General features: G+C 51.2%; 1 protein-coding gene across 6 annotated transcripts in view; it reads right to left on the bottom strand.

The window, feature by feature from the left end:
- Positions 1–10,191: 10,191 nt before the first annotated feature.
- The window catches only part of AKAP1 (A-kinase anchoring protein 1), a 31,818-nt gene continuing 25,662 nt past the window's right edge, over positions 10,192–16,347 (bottom strand). For all 6 annotated transcript variants that reach the window (XM_070060917.2, XM_089318601.1, XM_089318599.1 and 3 more), the window contains exons 6-11: positions 15,769–15,946; positions 14,261–14,411; positions 13,771–13,838; positions 12,041–12,114; positions 11,816–11,878; positions 10,192–11,319 (exon numbers count right to left, since the gene is read on the bottom strand). In XM_070060917.2, coding sequence (XP_069917018.2) covers positions 11,245–11,319; positions 11,816–11,878; positions 12,041–12,114; positions 13,771–13,838; positions 14,261–14,411; positions 15,769–15,946 — 609 coding nt within the window. In that variant the 3' untranslated portion in view covers positions 10,192–11,244. The remainder of the gene's footprint in view (positions 11,320–11,815; positions 11,879–12,040; positions 12,115–13,770; positions 13,839–14,260; positions 14,412–15,768; positions 15,947–16,347) is intronic.

Genomic DNA, 16,347 nt, shown 5'->3' with positions numbered 1-16,347 from the left:
CAAAGCTCTGCCCAGGAGTTCTCCAAACGCCCAGGGGACTGAAGCTCTTGGCTTCCAGCTCCCCTGAGTCCTGCTCTCAGCCCTGCAGCTCCTGACTGGCTTTATCCCCACCCTGGCATTAGTTCACAAAGGAGATGTCTTCTAGCCCAACCAACTCCAAACTCAAGGCTGATACCCAAGGAACAGATGCTTCACAAAGCCTAGAGGCACCTCACCACGCTAGCCTCACTTCCTGGCCCTACTCCCCTTTCTCCACCTCTACTCCAAATGTTTCTCTTCTCAGAGCAGGGCAATTCCACTTGCCCAAACTCACAAGAGCCAGACAGAACAAAAGGCGAACAGAGAGAGCTATGACTGCTAATTGTGATTTTTCCTGCCTCCTCCATACACAGGTTTGCACCTGCATGTGTGTACAAGATGATGTGCACCTGTGCACACACTGCCCATGGAAGGAGCAAGAACAACTTGCTCACCCTGGAAGCAGAGCCCGAGAGCTGCCAAGCTACCCCATGAGGTCCCCTCTCCCGTCCCCTGGCCCATGTGCACAGGCCCTCAGGATTCAGGCCCTGCCTCCTCCTCCTTCAGTGAAGAGTCTTTCCTTCCTGTCCTAAACTGTTGTTCTGCTGTCCCCACTCTGCCTCTGAGGGCTGCATTTCCTAAGTAGCAAGCCAGCCAGTACAAAGGCTGAATAAATAGTAGAAATTAACTTGAACGTTCAGGGAAAAGAACAAAGACTTTGGACGTGAGCTGGGGAAGGAATCATAATTGCCAGAGAGAGGGGTGGCCGCCGCACTCGGTTGCAAGAAGACACAGAAGTGGGGATGTGGTCAGGCGGGCGTGATGCTGACTTGATAAGGAGGAGGGCGAGAATGCTAATGTAACCAGGATGCTGGTGGAAAGTGGAACAGGCTGAGAGGAGGGGCCCGTGAGGGGTGCTCAAGCCACAGATCACTGTGTCTGCCTGGGAGGGTCCCAGCCTTGCCCCCAGCCAGGCTGGCGAGGAGACAGCTGCTGGGAGCAGAGGCGACAGCAGCAGGTGTTCCAATGGCACCTTGGTCCTGCAGCCAGAATCACATCCACAAACGCATTCACAGTGGGTCCAGCTGGGACCAGGAGCTGAGTTTCCAGGGTAGAGGAATTGGGGGTCCTTCCAGACTCAGAGAGGATAGCACCACCCCAGAAAGACTCATGAAAGCTGACAAAAGACGACCAATTTCTTCTCTAGAGAGCAGCATTCCACAGATGTTGCCCACACGCCTGCCCTATGCAGCGGCTGAGGAGCGTAAATGATAAATCTATCAAATGCCTCCAGGATGCTAGGGGCTTCGTGTTTAACTCCTACAGTCATTTCAGGTGGCACTATTACTAACGATGAGCAAACTGAGGCTCAGAGAGGCTAAGTAACTTCCCCAAGCTCACACAGCTCCTAACCAGCACGGCTAGCCCAGAGTTGCCAGCTGTGTGGAACTGCCTTTGCAGGTCGGCGAGCTTCCCCCGAGCGACATATGTGTGGCCAGAGATGCATGGCCAGAGCTTCCAGGCTACCCCGTGGGGTCCCCTCTCCCATTCCCTGGCCCATATGCCCAGGTCCTCAGGATTCAGGCCCTGCCTCCTCCTTCAAGGGTCTGAGGCCCAACAGGAGCAAGGCTTTTTTCCACACCACCACCCACCCCTGCCGCTGCACAAAACCTGGCCCCACCAGAGGCTAAGGTGGCATTACCTGTGCCACGTCTCCTACAAGGAGGGTTGCTCCCACGGCATGAGCCACCTACCCAGCGTTCTGCATGTGGTCTCATTTAACCTCATTAGACATTACGTGGAAAAACTGTGGCAGGCTCGCAGGGAGATATAAAGAAGGACTTCCAAAGAGTGTGAGATGCTAAAACACATTTCAACATTTTGTCTTCTGTCAACTGGGGATCTAGCTGTAGTATCCGCCTGGGGGCAAATGCACTCAGTTGTTAATGTGTTCCACCCAATATTTTGGGGGCCTTTCATGACTGCATTGTTTTCCATGTAGGAGTTAACAGGAGAAGAGACTCGAACCCTGCTCTAGGAGCTGATGATCTTGGCAATAGGACACTCAGCGTGCTCTTGGTCACCACAGAGCCTCCTTCCCACACCAGTGGGGAACCTGATGTGAGGGCTCAAAAATTCTTCCTAAAGGACAGAACCACAGGGAAGAGCCTTAAAGAGGAGTGTGTGGGGGCGGGAGTTGTGGTTCAAGGAGCTAAGCTGCCCCTTGGGACACCCATGTCCCATACCAGAATGCTTGGTTTGAGTCCCTACTGCTCTGCTTCTAATCCTGCTGCCTACTGTTGCACCCTGGGAGGCAGCAGGTGATGGCTCAAGTGCTTGGACCCCTGCCACCCACATGGAAGACCTGGATGGAGTTCCTGGCTTCGCCCTGACCCATGTGTGAGCATCTGGAGAGTGAACCAGCAGAGGGAAGCTCTCTGTCTCTGTCTCTGCCTTTCAAGTAAATTAAAATAAAGAGGAGGGGTGTGTTGGTGGGAGGAGGAGGAGACAGGTGACAGCCTGAGCAAGGGCATGTGGAGAGGGAACTAGAAGTGGTGCTGAGGGTGGAGGGGACTGCAGTGTTTGGAAAGACCCCTGGCGGGCCCCAGGGGCCTCTGCTGCCGGCAGTGAGAATGGCCAGTGCCCCCCAACCTGCCTGACATGGATGAGGCTTCTGGGACCTTTAACCAAGTCTAAGCCATGAGGACCCAAACAGGCACCTGCTTCTTCCAGAGAGGGGGTCTCGCCAGGTCACCTCTGGACACTCCAGGATCCAATGGAGACGCAGAACAGGGCGGGGTGGGAAGGGGGTGTCTGCAGCTTTTGGAGTTCTGTGTTCTCAGCCCTGGAGTGCATCATGATCGCGCACAGCTGCAGAAGCAAGGTGACAACAGTACCTGGTGCCAGAGGAAACCAACCAGGGCACCCAGCTTGGGTCCTTGGGAACTTCGCCTCCCATCTCCAATCAGCAGGGCGAGGCCTCAGGAAGCACCCCACCTTACAAACCCCTGTTTCCTTAATTTGTTTAACAAAAGACATCAAGATATCACATGCTCTGTGGGCTCTTAATTTCCACAGATGTTAAAGTGCAGAGAATTAAAGAATCAATGAGCAATTAAGGAGGCACTGGCAGACTCTGGCCAAGAGCGGATTATTTATTTATTCAGCCAGCCACACTCATTTTTAAAGTGCTAACTTTCCATTTTGTTTCTGACATCAAAAATAAATCAAACTAAACTGTACACGTCACAGCCGAAAAAAATTATTTGCATGATACATTGTCCCCCCGGAAGCCTCAGGAGTAACCTGCAAAAGGAATTTTTGTCAGTGTCAAAAAAGAGAGGAGAGAGAGAGGAATTCATTCTGGCATTGGCCTCCCCTTAGGATACAGATGGGACTGGAAAGACAGAAATGAGGTTTTAATTCACTAGTGATTTTTCCACCCACTCTCAAGCTTCTGACTTCTGAGCTTCCATTTTCCTAGATGTCTTGGGAGGTTGTGAGATTCCAGTCCATTAGCACAGTGGTGGGTGGGTGAAATTTCAGAACAGGCAGAGAGACACAGTCACAGCCCCTGAGGGACCCAGCCAGCCAAGTGCTTTCAGCTAAAGTGGGGGTCCCCTAGTGGCCCTTCTCCAGCCAATATCACAGGATATTTAAACAGAAAAACACAAAATCACCGTCCAGTCGCGATGCCTTAACTGCTCCCTGATTTAGATGAGCCCCTATGACCTTTACCCCACCCCATCCCCTGCATCTCCCTACCCTCTGCCCCCTCCAGCAAGCTCCTCTCTGCTTCTAGGATGGTGATTCTCAAACGTTAAATGTGCAACACAACCATCTGCACGGGGTGCTAAAACGGTTTCTGATTCAGTAGATCTGCAGCAGGGTTTGAGAATTCGCATTTCTGACAAGTTCTAACAGGTTTGGAGAACCGCTGTTCTCAGATGCCTGGTGGTGGGGAGGAAGTGGCGGGAATATTTCCAGTAGTTGGTGCTGTGGCGCCATCTAGTGGTCCTCAATGATAGTGGCAGCCATCTGTGCTGTGCACCATGGACTTCACAGGGCGTTTGCCTTATCATGAGAAGTTTTTATTAAAGTTAAAAAGACCTCATTCCATCCTTTGAACAACCACAGGAGGACAGACATCATTATAGACTGCGTCCTGCCCAGAGTTTTCCAGTAGCAGATCTGACAATAGAGGACATGGGTTCTGGGAGCCAGAAAGTCAACTGCACAGGCAGACCTTGGCTCTTGTCCTGCAGACACTTCAAAACTAAGGCTGGACAACTCTAAGGCATTAGTGACAGCAAAACACCCACTCAGGCAGTGCATTAATTCAACCCTCATGTAATCCAAAACTTGGTTCTGAACACTTCCTAGCAGCCCAGTCAGTTGAGAACAGTGCCAGCACATCTGCCTAGGAGAAAGGTCAGATCGCCCCGAGTGCAGTGGTTCCCAAACTTTGAGGGCTTCAGGTTAGCTCAGTGGGGGTAGGAGATTTACTGAAAATGCAGATTCCCAGGACTGTTCCTCAGAGTTTCTGAGACTGGAGTAGGATCCAGATTAGCATTTTATTTCATTTACTTATTATTAAAGAGTCAGAGACAGAGCTCCTGTCCACTGGTTCACTTCCCAAAAAAAATTTTTTTTTTTTGACAGGCAGAGTGGACAGTGAGAGAGAGAGACAGAGAAAGGTCTTCCTTTTGCCATTGGTTCACCCTCCAATGGCCGCCACAGCTGGCGCACCGCGCTGATCCGATGACAGGAGCCAGGTGCTTCTCCTGGTCTCCCATGGGGTGCAGGGCCCAAACACTTGGGCCATCCTCCACTGCCTTCCCAGGCCACAGCAGAGAGCTGGCCTGGAAGAGGGGCAACCGGGACAGAATCCGGCGCCCCGACCGGGACTAGAACCCGGTGTGCCGGCGCCGCTAGGCGGAGGATTAGCCTAGTGAGCCGCGGCACTGGCCCACTTCCCAAATATTACAACAGCTGGGGCTGGGGCAGTCTGAAGTCAGGAGCTGGGAACACAATCCTGATCACCCACAGAGAGGCAGAAACTCAACTATTTGAGCCAGAACCTGCTGCCTCCCAGGGCCTGTGTTAACAGGAAGCTGGACTCAGGAACTGGAGCTGGGACTCAAATCCAGGTACTCCAAAAAGAGCTGAGATGGGTAGCAAACCTGCTAAGTCACATGTGAACCCCAGCAACCTGCATTTTTAACAAGGGCACCTGGGTAAGGGCTGAAGCAAATGGTTTGAGCTTCCTAATTTCAAAAGCACTGACAGGGTATAATCCCCTGTCCGATAGAAACAAGGAACCACATGTGTGATCATAGCATGTCCACTAGCCACTCTCAAAGGTAAAGACAGACATGCATCTTTGGCACAATGGTTAGTTAACTCACCACTTGGGATGCCTACATCCCTTATTGGAGTGCTGGTTCAAGTCCTGGCTACTCTGCTTCCAATTCAGCTTCCTGCCGCTTGTGCACCCAGCGAGACAACATATGACGGCTCAAGTGCTTGGGCCCAGATGAAAATCCAGGCTCCTGGCTTTGGCCCGGCCCAATCCTGGCTGGTGTGAACCAGTAGATGGAAGATCTCTCTGCCTGGCTCCTCTCTCTCTCTCTCTCTCTCTCTCCCTTTCAAATAAAATGAAAATAAAAATTTTAAAAGAAAAAAATGTATAATGAATTATCTTTTATTTAATCCACAATGCCCAAAATACTTCAGCAGGTCACCATACTTTTCCTTCTAAGTGCATATTTTACAACACCCTAAACTCGGACAAGTCACATTTCAAGGGCTCATTGGCCCTACGTGGCCAATAGCTACCATATCGGAAGGCGCAGCTCCAGATGTAGCAGTATTTTGTGTGACAATGATTATGTTCTAGTCCCTGCATTTAGGCGTCATTTACTGAGTGCTCTCTAAGCTCCAGGGCCTGTGCTAAGGACTTCCCGTGCCTTATACCATTTCAGCCTATCAGCCTGTGTTAGTAAGCTCAAGATACAGAGGAGGCTGTGAGTCGTCCACAACCCCTGCCACTGGATTGCTCAGCACAACCCAGAGGGCACAGAAGAGCTGTATCAGGAGCCTGCGCCAGCCTGCAGCCCAGCACTGAAGGCTCCGACCAGGGCAAATGCAACCGATTAACAGGGATGAGGAGGAGATGTAAGCCCTCAACAGAAGGTCTGGGGGAGGACTAGACCTACAGGTCTGGCGGGCTTGGGCTCGCGGCAGCAACGGAAACACATGACGGATCGACCCAAAGGCTCCCGGGGAAGCTCACAGAGCAGCAGCAGGAAGCGACCACAGCTGCCCACTCCAGGATCCAGACTTCTCCACAGAGGTGTGTGCCCGAGGGAAATGAATACACAAGCATGAGTCACAGCACTGGGTGCACCGCAGGCTAAGAAGGGAAGCCGAGAACATGAGCCAATTGTGGGCACATGGACTATAGTCTATCCATAAGAGCATCTCATCCAACAGAGAACAGGGGAGACACGGGCCATCTCACACAGAGAGGTGGGTGGGAGCAGCAAGATCCAAGGGTGAGAACCGGACGTTCTTGTCACCATGGAGTTCCAGAACAGGCAAAACGAATCTCACGGCCATAAAATAACAACAGTTCTCTGAGAGGATATTGACTAGACAAGGGTGAAGGAAAACTCCTACAATTCTAGAAATGTACCCTTGTGTGTCATGTTCCAAAGGCAGTAATTTTAAAAAATCTCTCTCAATACCCAGGCTGCAACCCAAACCAGTGAAATCTGCATGGCTGAGGCTAGGTCTCAGGTGTCAGTGGCTTTCAAAGCAAGTCTGATATGGTATCCATCAGCTTTTCATCACAGTAATGAAATACCTGAGGCCACCAACTCAACAGATAAGGCTTATTTAGCGCACAGTTCTGGAAGTTCCAGTCCAAGTTCGGGTGGCCCCATTGGTAAGAATCTGGTGAGGAAGAAGCAGGACTGGTGCAGAGGAAGCAACCCGAGGTGAGCCAGGAGGCGGAGCAGCTGCTGGGCCAACCCCCTCTTGAGCACTACCTTCCAAGGGCACGCCCCCAGCGACCTAAGGACCTCCACTCAGCCCACCTCTTAAACACTGTATTTGAAGTGTCTCCCCTGTCAGTACCATTAACTGATGTCTTTGGGGTTTGAAGTCCCACATGAGTTCAGCAGTCAAATCCTGTCCAAACCACAGCAAATGTGCAGCCAAGTTGGACACCACTGCTCTGGATCAGTGCACCAACTTCGAATTGCATGTGAACCACCTGCAAGTCACTCAAACAGAGTTAAGGGTTCAACAGGGCAGAACTGAGATTCCGCTCCCAGCTGTCTCCACTGCGGCAGGCTTCCAGGCCTATCCCAGGTAACGTGCCACCCTCTGGAAGCAGACAGTGCTGTGCCTGGCTGCTCTACCAGGAGGGAGAGCTACAAGGTGGAGCTGTCCACTACAGGGAGGTGTGGGGAACTTGAAGCTCGATAATTTTCAAAGCCTAAAGGACTCATGGAGGAAAAGCAGCAGCAAATACTAAGGTTGCCTTTTAGCTGGATCATACAGGGGAGGCAGGTGTTGAGTTACCACTTCAGACACCTGAACCCACATCCGAGTGACAGGTCCGAGTCCCAGCTCCTCTGCTTTTGATCCAGCTTCCTGCTGGCATCAAGCGATGGCTCAAATGCCTGGGTCCCTTCCACCCATGCTGAAGACCTGGATGGAGGTCTGGGGTCCTGGTTTTGCTTTGGCCCAGCCCTGCTGTTCCAGGCATTTGGGGAGTAAACAAGTGGATGGAAGAGCTCTGCCTTAAAATAAAATGAAAATAAATTTTAAAAACATAGGTGGTGAACCAGCACAGGATACTTACCATGGGGGTTGTCTGTAAAAGACCAGCACTGGGGGCTTGCAGGGCTCAGGGGCTCATTCGCAGGCACTCAGACCTGCAGTTGCTGGACAAAATGGAGCTACAGACAAAATGTGAACAAGTGGTCACGGCTATGTTTTAAAAAATATTTTTTAAAAGGTTTTTCTAAGATTTATTTAAAGTCAAGAGTGAGCGTGAGAGTGAGAGTGAGAGAGTGAGAGAAACAGAGTCCTCCATCTACTGGTTCACTCCCCAGAAGGCTGCAACAAGCCAGGACTGGGCCAGGCTAAAGCCAGGAGCTTCATCAAGGTCTCCCACGTGGGTGCAGGGGTCCAAGCATTTGGGCCATCTTCCACTGCTTTCCTAGACAGGCACATTAGAAGGGAACTGGCGCCCATTTGGGATGGCAGCATCACAGGAGGTGGCTTAACTCACTCCACCACAATGCTGGCCCCAATAAAACTTTAAGAGGCCTAGACTATGACCCTTGGCCTATGATGTTATCACTATGTAGAGTTAGGAGGGATCAACTCTCTGGTAGGAAACATAAGCAACACAGCAGAGGAAGTGAGTCTGGGAGACCCTGGAAGATTCTTTCTCAACAGTTATCCCCACAAATCTCTGGAATCGTGGATTATGCCTGCAAGAAGGCAGGCCTTCTGTTAATGGTGTATCTGCATACAGCCAGCCTCCTGGCAATCTCATTTTCCAAGTGCCCATGAACAAGACCTATAGTCCTGGCCCCATCTCAGTGGCAGACTGCCTGCAGGCCTGGCAATGCCCTTGCCATGTGCCCTCTCACCCTCTGCACAACTTTCCTCTGCCTTCTCTTCCTTCAAGGTTTGTGGACACTGTCTCCTGCAGGGCGTCCTCCTGCCAGTACAGGGGTGCTTAGTCCACACAGCTAAAGAGAAGCAGAGGCACTGTGTGCAAAGCAGTACATGGAGTCTGGAGCCCAGAGACCCAGGTTCAAGCCCTGCCTCTGCTACCTCTAAGCCTTTGTCTCACTCGCAGTTACCAGCATTCCGTGAGAGAGGGGGAAGAGGCACATGCTGTGCGTGCAGATCCATGGGCCCAACTGCAAGTAATTCGTATAGGCTCAGGGTTTACCCTCACATGAGGCTCTGTAGGCAGTATGAGGAAAGACATTAGTGGGAGCAGTTGGAGCTCCTGCCTGTCCCCAAGCCAGGGAGGCAGGGGCAAGGCCAGAACCCTTCCCTCCCTCCAGCAGAGAGGCACCCACCTTCCCTGCCCAGGGCATCAGGGCCTCTCCAATGCCTCTGTCCCCACCAGACGCCAGCTGCACCTATTCCCAGCAAGAAACAGCCTAGAGCATTTGCTTTGTAGAAATACAGGTCAGCCTCATGAAGGGGAATTAGCAGGAAGGAAGGGCTGCATCTGCAGAGACGAGACAGCAGTCGAGCCTGGCAGCACATCAGGGTTCACCTAACCCACCCTTCCTTTACAGAACCTACCCCATGTCAGGAAGACGATGCACAGGGGAACCCTGTGGCTGGAACTCCCTGCATCCAGGCTTGGTGACATGCGCCACCCTGCCGCCTCTCAGGACTAGAAGTACAGAAGGGGAGGGGGACAAAATTTTTAGCACGTGGACCAACCGCGGGTGTACCCAGGGCCACAGCACCTTTCAGAGGGGCATCACTTGGATGTATGTATTTTTATATCATTCTTATCAGGTTAAATAATTTCATAGATCCATTAAGAATGCACAGTTGAATTTGGAAACCAGTGATTTTTTTCTTTTATTTAAAGATTATTTGAAAGGCAGAGAGAATCATCCAACTGTTGGTTCACTCACCAAATACCCACAACAGCTGAGACTGGGCCAGGCCAAAGCCAGGGGCCAGGAACTCTACTTGAATCTCCCACTTGGCAGAAACCCAAGTATGTGTGCATCATCTTCTGCCTCCCAGGCACATTAGCAGGAAGCTGAATCAGAGTATGGAGCAGCTGGGACTCAAACCAGGCACTCTGATAATGGGATACTGACATCACAAGGCCACAATGCCCGCCCTGAAACCAGGGCTTTAAACCTAAGTTCAGCTATTTAGACATTCAGTGGGGGAAGCCAGAGGAACTGGGCTGCCCACTGGCAAGAGGGAAAAGCTAGGCAGAAGCCAAACGGTCTGCAAAGAACTCAGCTCTTCTTTCTATAGATTGTGGGAGGCCCATGGTTGAACCCCCAACCCACCACACTCATAACCACCCTTGTTACTCCCCAGCTCTCAGCCTTTTTCACTACCAAAAAAAAAAAAAAAAAAAAAAAAAAAAAAGACTCAAGCTATGGTTAATACAATTCAAGATTTATGTAAGTTTAAGTTATTCAAGTCATTTATTTTCACAACACTGCCAGTCTAAAAAAGAATTGAACACACCACACTGCAATGTTATCAATGAATCTTTTTTTTTTTTTTTTAACAAGTTTATACAGCAAGAAATCCCCAGAGGACTGTCTGTCCCCACTACAGTCACCCCCTCCAGTGTGCAGGAAGCCAGGGCAGCCCTGGCTGGAGGAGCCAGGATGGGCAGCTGCACCCCACAGAATTAACTTGCACTTCCAGATGACACCATATGGGAAAGTCTTGTGTTCCCTTTGTTCTCCAGTGTATCGCGTACAAAATATTACACTTTTTTAAACATATTTACAGAGTTTGCACAAATAGAAAATGGTTATAAATGACAATCAGGCTTGGCAAGATATTGGTTGCCCACCCCTCAGTGATCAAGGCTGGAGCCATGACCGGCACTTCACACTGATGACTGCATTTTAAAAAGTCTGGGTACCTAGTGCCCTAGAAAAAGTGTATAAAAACTGGTGATGCCATCAATTAATTTATGTGAGCTGTACAAGTAATTGATACCCAACCGTCAGTTCACATCTTGCTCCCTGAAGAAAGATTGAGAAGTAGAAGAAATCCTATCAAGCAAGCAACACACAAAGCCTTGGCCAGCTTGCTGTGGCCTGTCTGGCTTGTGGTGGGGAAGAAGAGGGGAAGGAGGAAAGGGGTAATGGAATAGGGGCAGGGGCAGGGTGGGCTGACAACTTGGATAAGACGACTTTTCTCCCTTTTTTGTTTGTTTTTCCCCCAAACAGCTTACAGCCAGGCTAAGACAACTGGCTTGTTACACATCACTCCATGGCTTCGCACAGCACCCACACTTCCACCCTTTCTTCTCAGACTAAACATCTTCCCAACAGGACTACAGGAGGGGAGGGAGAAAAGGACTTTCTGGAGGACAAGAATTATTATTCTGATGTTAAACCTTTGCCTTGAGGGCCAAGCCCAATTTAACAGTGCAAAAAAGACTCAAGAGAGGGCTGTAGGGGCCCAGGGTCAAAGGTTTGCGTAGTAGCTGTCCACCCACTGAGCAAGGCCTCGCTCCACCAGCGACCGGTTTATCAACACCACCTAGAAAAGAAAGTTCCCTTGAGAACTTTGCTCATCACGGCACCCTGGGGCCATGGGCCCTCCCTTCCACATCCCAGATGACAGGAATGGCATGTGGAGGATGGGGGAATAGTGGCATTCACTGAAATGTTGTATTGGCCACTTTGGCAAAAGGACAGGCTTTTAATATGCTGAAGGAATCTGGGCTTTAATAGCACAGACGAAGGAGAAGGAAACCCAACGGACAGAAGGTCCCCAAAGGTCTGGAGCAGGGTTTCTCACCTCAGCACCACGGACAGGGGCTGTCGTGGGCATTGGAGGACCTTCGTGATAGCCCTGGCCTCCGTCTACTCCACCCTACTATCCCCCATCATGGCACCCAAAGTCTCCCTTGGGGAGTGCTGCTCTCCAGTTATATCCTCTTATGAGTTCAGGAGGAAGCACCGCCAGGACCAGCTCCAAATCAGTCCACTGCTGCTGGCCAGAGACTCGAATGGAAACCAAGGGCAGAACTTACCTCATCTCCAGCCACGCTCCAGAGCTGGATCAGCGGAAGGCCAGTTGGACTATAACTTGTCACCTACAAGGGGAGAACACACCTATATCCTTATCCTGCTGCTCAGCCCATGCCCAAGACACAGAAAGAAAGGAACTTAAAAGGTTAGCTCGCAAGAAGCCCAGCCACTATTAAGTGAGGTGAGAGACTCCTCAGAGAGCCCCTGTCCCACCTCCCACCACATACCTGAGCCAGCAGTGCTGTATTTCCTGTCATCTCACTCATAGCTGCATCTGCTTCAGGTGAAAAATGGTCATCATCTTTGGAAGGAGAAGGAAAAGCAGCATTTAGACTCCCACCTTCAAGACACTTGTCACTTACACAGTCATTGCAGGTATATCCCATGTAGAATGTTCCAGATGTGGCATGAGAATCAAGAACTGCACTTGCAAGAGCCATCACATCAGGTACACAGTCTAGGCCTCCATATGACCTCATCTGGAAAAACATGGGGTCCCTGCCACAAGCCACCCTCCAAAGACAGAAACCACCTTCCTTGGAAACATCAGCACTAGCAGCACTCATCTGAGTGCCAACTGTGCTGAGTATCCTGTACGTGTCCTTCCACCAAATCAGTGAGACCTAAGAGAAGACACTGCACTGAGGCAAAGGGTGACTGCCACAGGCCAACCAGCTCTGAGGGTGGCATGGGCGGAATTCAAAGCCAGGCAGCCCGCTGGATATGGACAGGGCAGTCACTCTACAAAAGGCAGGCACTGAAGCAGCACTTTGCCCGGCTGGATTATAAGAACTATGTATGAGAACACACCCAAGGCAAGAGGCAGTAAGTAAGTATGGGAGACAGGTGGTATTTATGAAGGTCTTAAGAAGGAAGGAGCAGGCCGGCGCTGTGGCGCAGCAGGTTAAAGCCCGGGCCTGAAGCACCGGCATCCCATATGGGCGCCAGTTCTAGTCCTGGCTGCTCCTCTTCCAGTCCAGCTCTCTGCTGTGGCCTGGGAAAGCAGTAGAGGAGGGCCCAAGTCCTTGGGCTCCTCCTGCACCCATGTGGGAGATCCAGAGGAAGCTCCTGGCTCCTAGCTTTGGACTGGTGCAGCTCCAGCCATTATGGCCATCTGGGGAGTGAATTAGCGGATGGAAGACCTCTCTGTCTCTACCTCTCCCTAACTCTTTCAAATAAATAAAATAAATATTAAAGAAAGAAAGAAAGAAGCAGCATTTCAGCTGTGTTAGGCGGACTATCCAAGTGGATAGAAATGCAGAGGGCAGCTGGGCAAAGCAAGAGAGGAAAGGAAGTGCTGCCCCCGTGCTCTGCCTGCAGCCACTCCAAGTGGGCTACAGCATGTCTATCAGCATGTCTTACTGCTTTAGAGAAGTAAGAACAAGACCAGACAGGGCACAGCTGGGGAGCAAGGACGGACTGAGCTGACCATCACCTACAAATATGAAATGCTCAGCCACAAATAGCCATGGGACCACCTACCACTCACCTGTCTTAGTCTTATGTAATTCTTAAAGCCACCCTGAAAAATGGGGGCCATCCCTATTTTCTGGAGGGGAAAATCAGGGCCAAGTTATTTGCCTAAGATCCCTTTGCTAGGCCTCTTCCCTTAGGCAATGTTCTAAGACCCTAGAAAATACCATCACCACAGTGCCACCAAGGAGTGTCACCAGCTGAGTAGCGCTGCTGGCCTCAGTGTCTGCCTTCAACGGCAAACCTACAACTTTGGGTCTGGACAGTGTCCTGGGAAGGGTCTTTGCCAAGAGCAGTGGACCCCAGGAATGAATCAGCAGCATCGTCCTCACTCAAGCTTTCAGGCCTCCGGCCAGGCCTATTTCATCAGAAACTCTGACAGTGACAGCAACTTGTGTTTGCACAAGCTGTCTGGGAAAGGAGGAGGGCTCTTAAAAAGCCCTATTCCCAAGGCCCACCCCAGGCCAGAAGCCCCAGCTTTTACCTGACAGGGGCATCACGCTGTCCAGAAGGACTTCTGCTCCCTGGAATGGCAGGGTCACAAAGTCAGACCTGGACAGGCAAGAAAACAATGAGATTAACACAGACCTGATGGCTGACTCCACTCCAAGCCAGTGTTCATTTACCTTTTGCTAGCACAGTGACACCTGCAATGTCACCCAGTGGAGGTTGCACATGACATGGCAGTCCACAGCATACTGGATACCTTAGTGCAGGCAGCCAGCCCTAAGCAACCCTGGCCTCCCAGGACTTCCTGTATTAAACTCCCAAATTAGATCCCACCTCACTTTTAATGTATACCTGGGGGGATTCTGTCATGGGACAGACCATCTAGCCCACCTTGGCTGAGGCAAGAAATGGAGTTTGTTTTTTAAGAGTTCTGCTAAAGTAGTAGGGCAGCAGGATGAGTGTGTCCCAAGCCACAGATCCTCCAACAAGCAGGGCACGTGCCTGACTGGGGAGTCTGCACTCACCTGATTTGCCGGAGCACGTCCACTTTCACTCTCTTATAGCCACCATAGTCCACGTAGCGAATCTCGACTTCATTGGTCTCCTCGTAGGAGGCGACCACCTGGGCTCGCCACCAGGCCCCATCCAGGCCCGGGGCCGCACAGATGACTGTTACTGCAGGGCAGGAGGAAGGAGGGTATGAACTCACTTGGCCCAGGGCTGGTCCGCCCCAACCACTGCTGACCACCTCCCTGAGCTCTTATTCAGAGGCCTGCACTCCATGGGGAGGGGCAGGAATGGCAATGCACCTCCAACAAAGTCTCCCCACAGCCAAGATGATCCAAGGAAGAACCAGACATAGGAACTCAGCCTAGCTGTGTGCCCAGCTGTGTGTGTAGCTGGAAAAGCATTTCTGTCTAGACCCATTGCTCTGAAATGGGACACAGATTAGCCAGAACAAACCAAGGAAATACAGAACTCAGGTGCCGGACCCTGACTTACATTCCTGAGTATAGATCTCAATGGAGAGACTCAAGGGACTCTCAGGCCAGTGACAGCCAGGTCTTCTAAGAAGTCTTTGCCTCAGGACGGTGCTCAGAGCATAAGGCTGTGTGTCACAGGGCCACACATCCCTACCCTGGGGCAAACCATGGGTAAGAGTCCCCAGTGCACCCCTTGCAACTGCTCTGGGACATCAGGGATGAGGATCTGGGACATGGAGCTGGCTACACTGGGTCCTACCCCATCAAGGGAGCCCTTAATACAGATGCCTCTTGGACTCTGGTTCAATCTTTACTGCTAAGTTGAACCAATTTTAAGTTTTCTGATAAAAACTAAATCCTTATGCTTCCAAAAGGGAAAAACCACAAAAAAAATGCTATAATTTCAAAAGGTTCCCTGATGCCTTGAAGCCCACTGGGAGACCCAGGATAGGAACCTTGATGAGGGTGGGTGGAGAGATGTTCAAAACCCACAGACAGGATGATAAAGGACAGGTGACAAAGGACAGCCTTAGGAGTTGGACTAGTTTTGGATCCCAGCTCCTGCTCCAATGTCACCTGGGCAAGTCACTGGATTGCAGAGGCTTAGTGTCCTCACATGCTAAATGGACATGACCCAAGCTACCACACAGGCTTGTTGGGCTGAGGATCTTTTAAAGAAACCAGTATATGCATCAAGTGTTGGCCACATAGAGTGGCCAACCTTAATTCCCAGAACAAGTAGTTCACCCATTTAACAGATTCTAAGTGGCAAGACTGAGATTTGAATCCATGCATCAAAACACTGCTCAACCAATGGAAACAGCAGCTTGGCCTGCTGGCCATTAGCTAGATGGAGGAAACTCAGCCCAGCACCACTCCATAACATTGGCAAGAATTCAGGGATGCCCTGCCCATGATGGGTCTCAGAATAACTTCCTCCTCACCAAGAACAAGGACAAGACATGCAGCCCTCAAGGATTCCCCCATGGCCTGGCCAGAGCCTGAGACCCCCCCCCCCCCCCCCCGCCAGGCCCCAGGACAGCACTTACTTTCCACTGGGGTGGGCAGGGTAGGGATCCCAGGCTGAGAGTAGCAGAGGTACATCTGCTGGTCCAGACTGCGCAGTGCATGGAAAGTAGGGTGTGTGTGCTGCTGCACAAACAGGTGCCCCGCGTTGACCTGGTTGACCACGATGACCTCCACAGTGACGCCATCAGGCAGCATGAGCTGTAAAGGGGAGGGGCAGCAGGCACTGTGACAACCTTTAAGCCCCGAGGCCCCAGGACAAGTCTCTGAATTGGCACATCCTTGAAAGGTAGAGCAACCCAAGACAACACAGCACCCAGATGGCAGCCACCACGAGCTAGTTAGCCAGAGGCCCACTGTCCTGCAATACCAAGAGTGGCCTTTAGGAGGAGTGTCACCCCAAGGCAGTGCAGGGAGGTTCTGGGCATCCAATAGCCCACTGTGAATGTGGTACTGGGCCTCACACAGGTCTCGATAGAATCTTTCTGCCAGAGGTTTCCCTCCCTCCCACCTCCTTGATGAGTCTCTAAGACTCAGGGAGGTAAACAGAATGAAGCAATGATGAGAACGAGGTGCCGGGGGATAAAAGGCAGCCAGCCCAG

The sequence above is a fragment of the Oryctolagus cuniculus genome, chromosome 17 (genome assembly GCF_051225735.1).
Source record: "Oryctolagus cuniculus isolate XC-2025 breed Fujian yellow rabbit chromosome 17, ASM5122573v1, whole genome shotgun sequence".
In the NCBI taxonomy this organism is placed as follows: domain Eukaryota; kingdom Metazoa; phylum Chordata; class Mammalia; order Lagomorpha; family Leporidae; genus Oryctolagus; species Oryctolagus cuniculus.
Note: the sequence above shows the minus strand (reverse complement) of the source record. Positions and strands in the feature narration are given on the sequence as shown.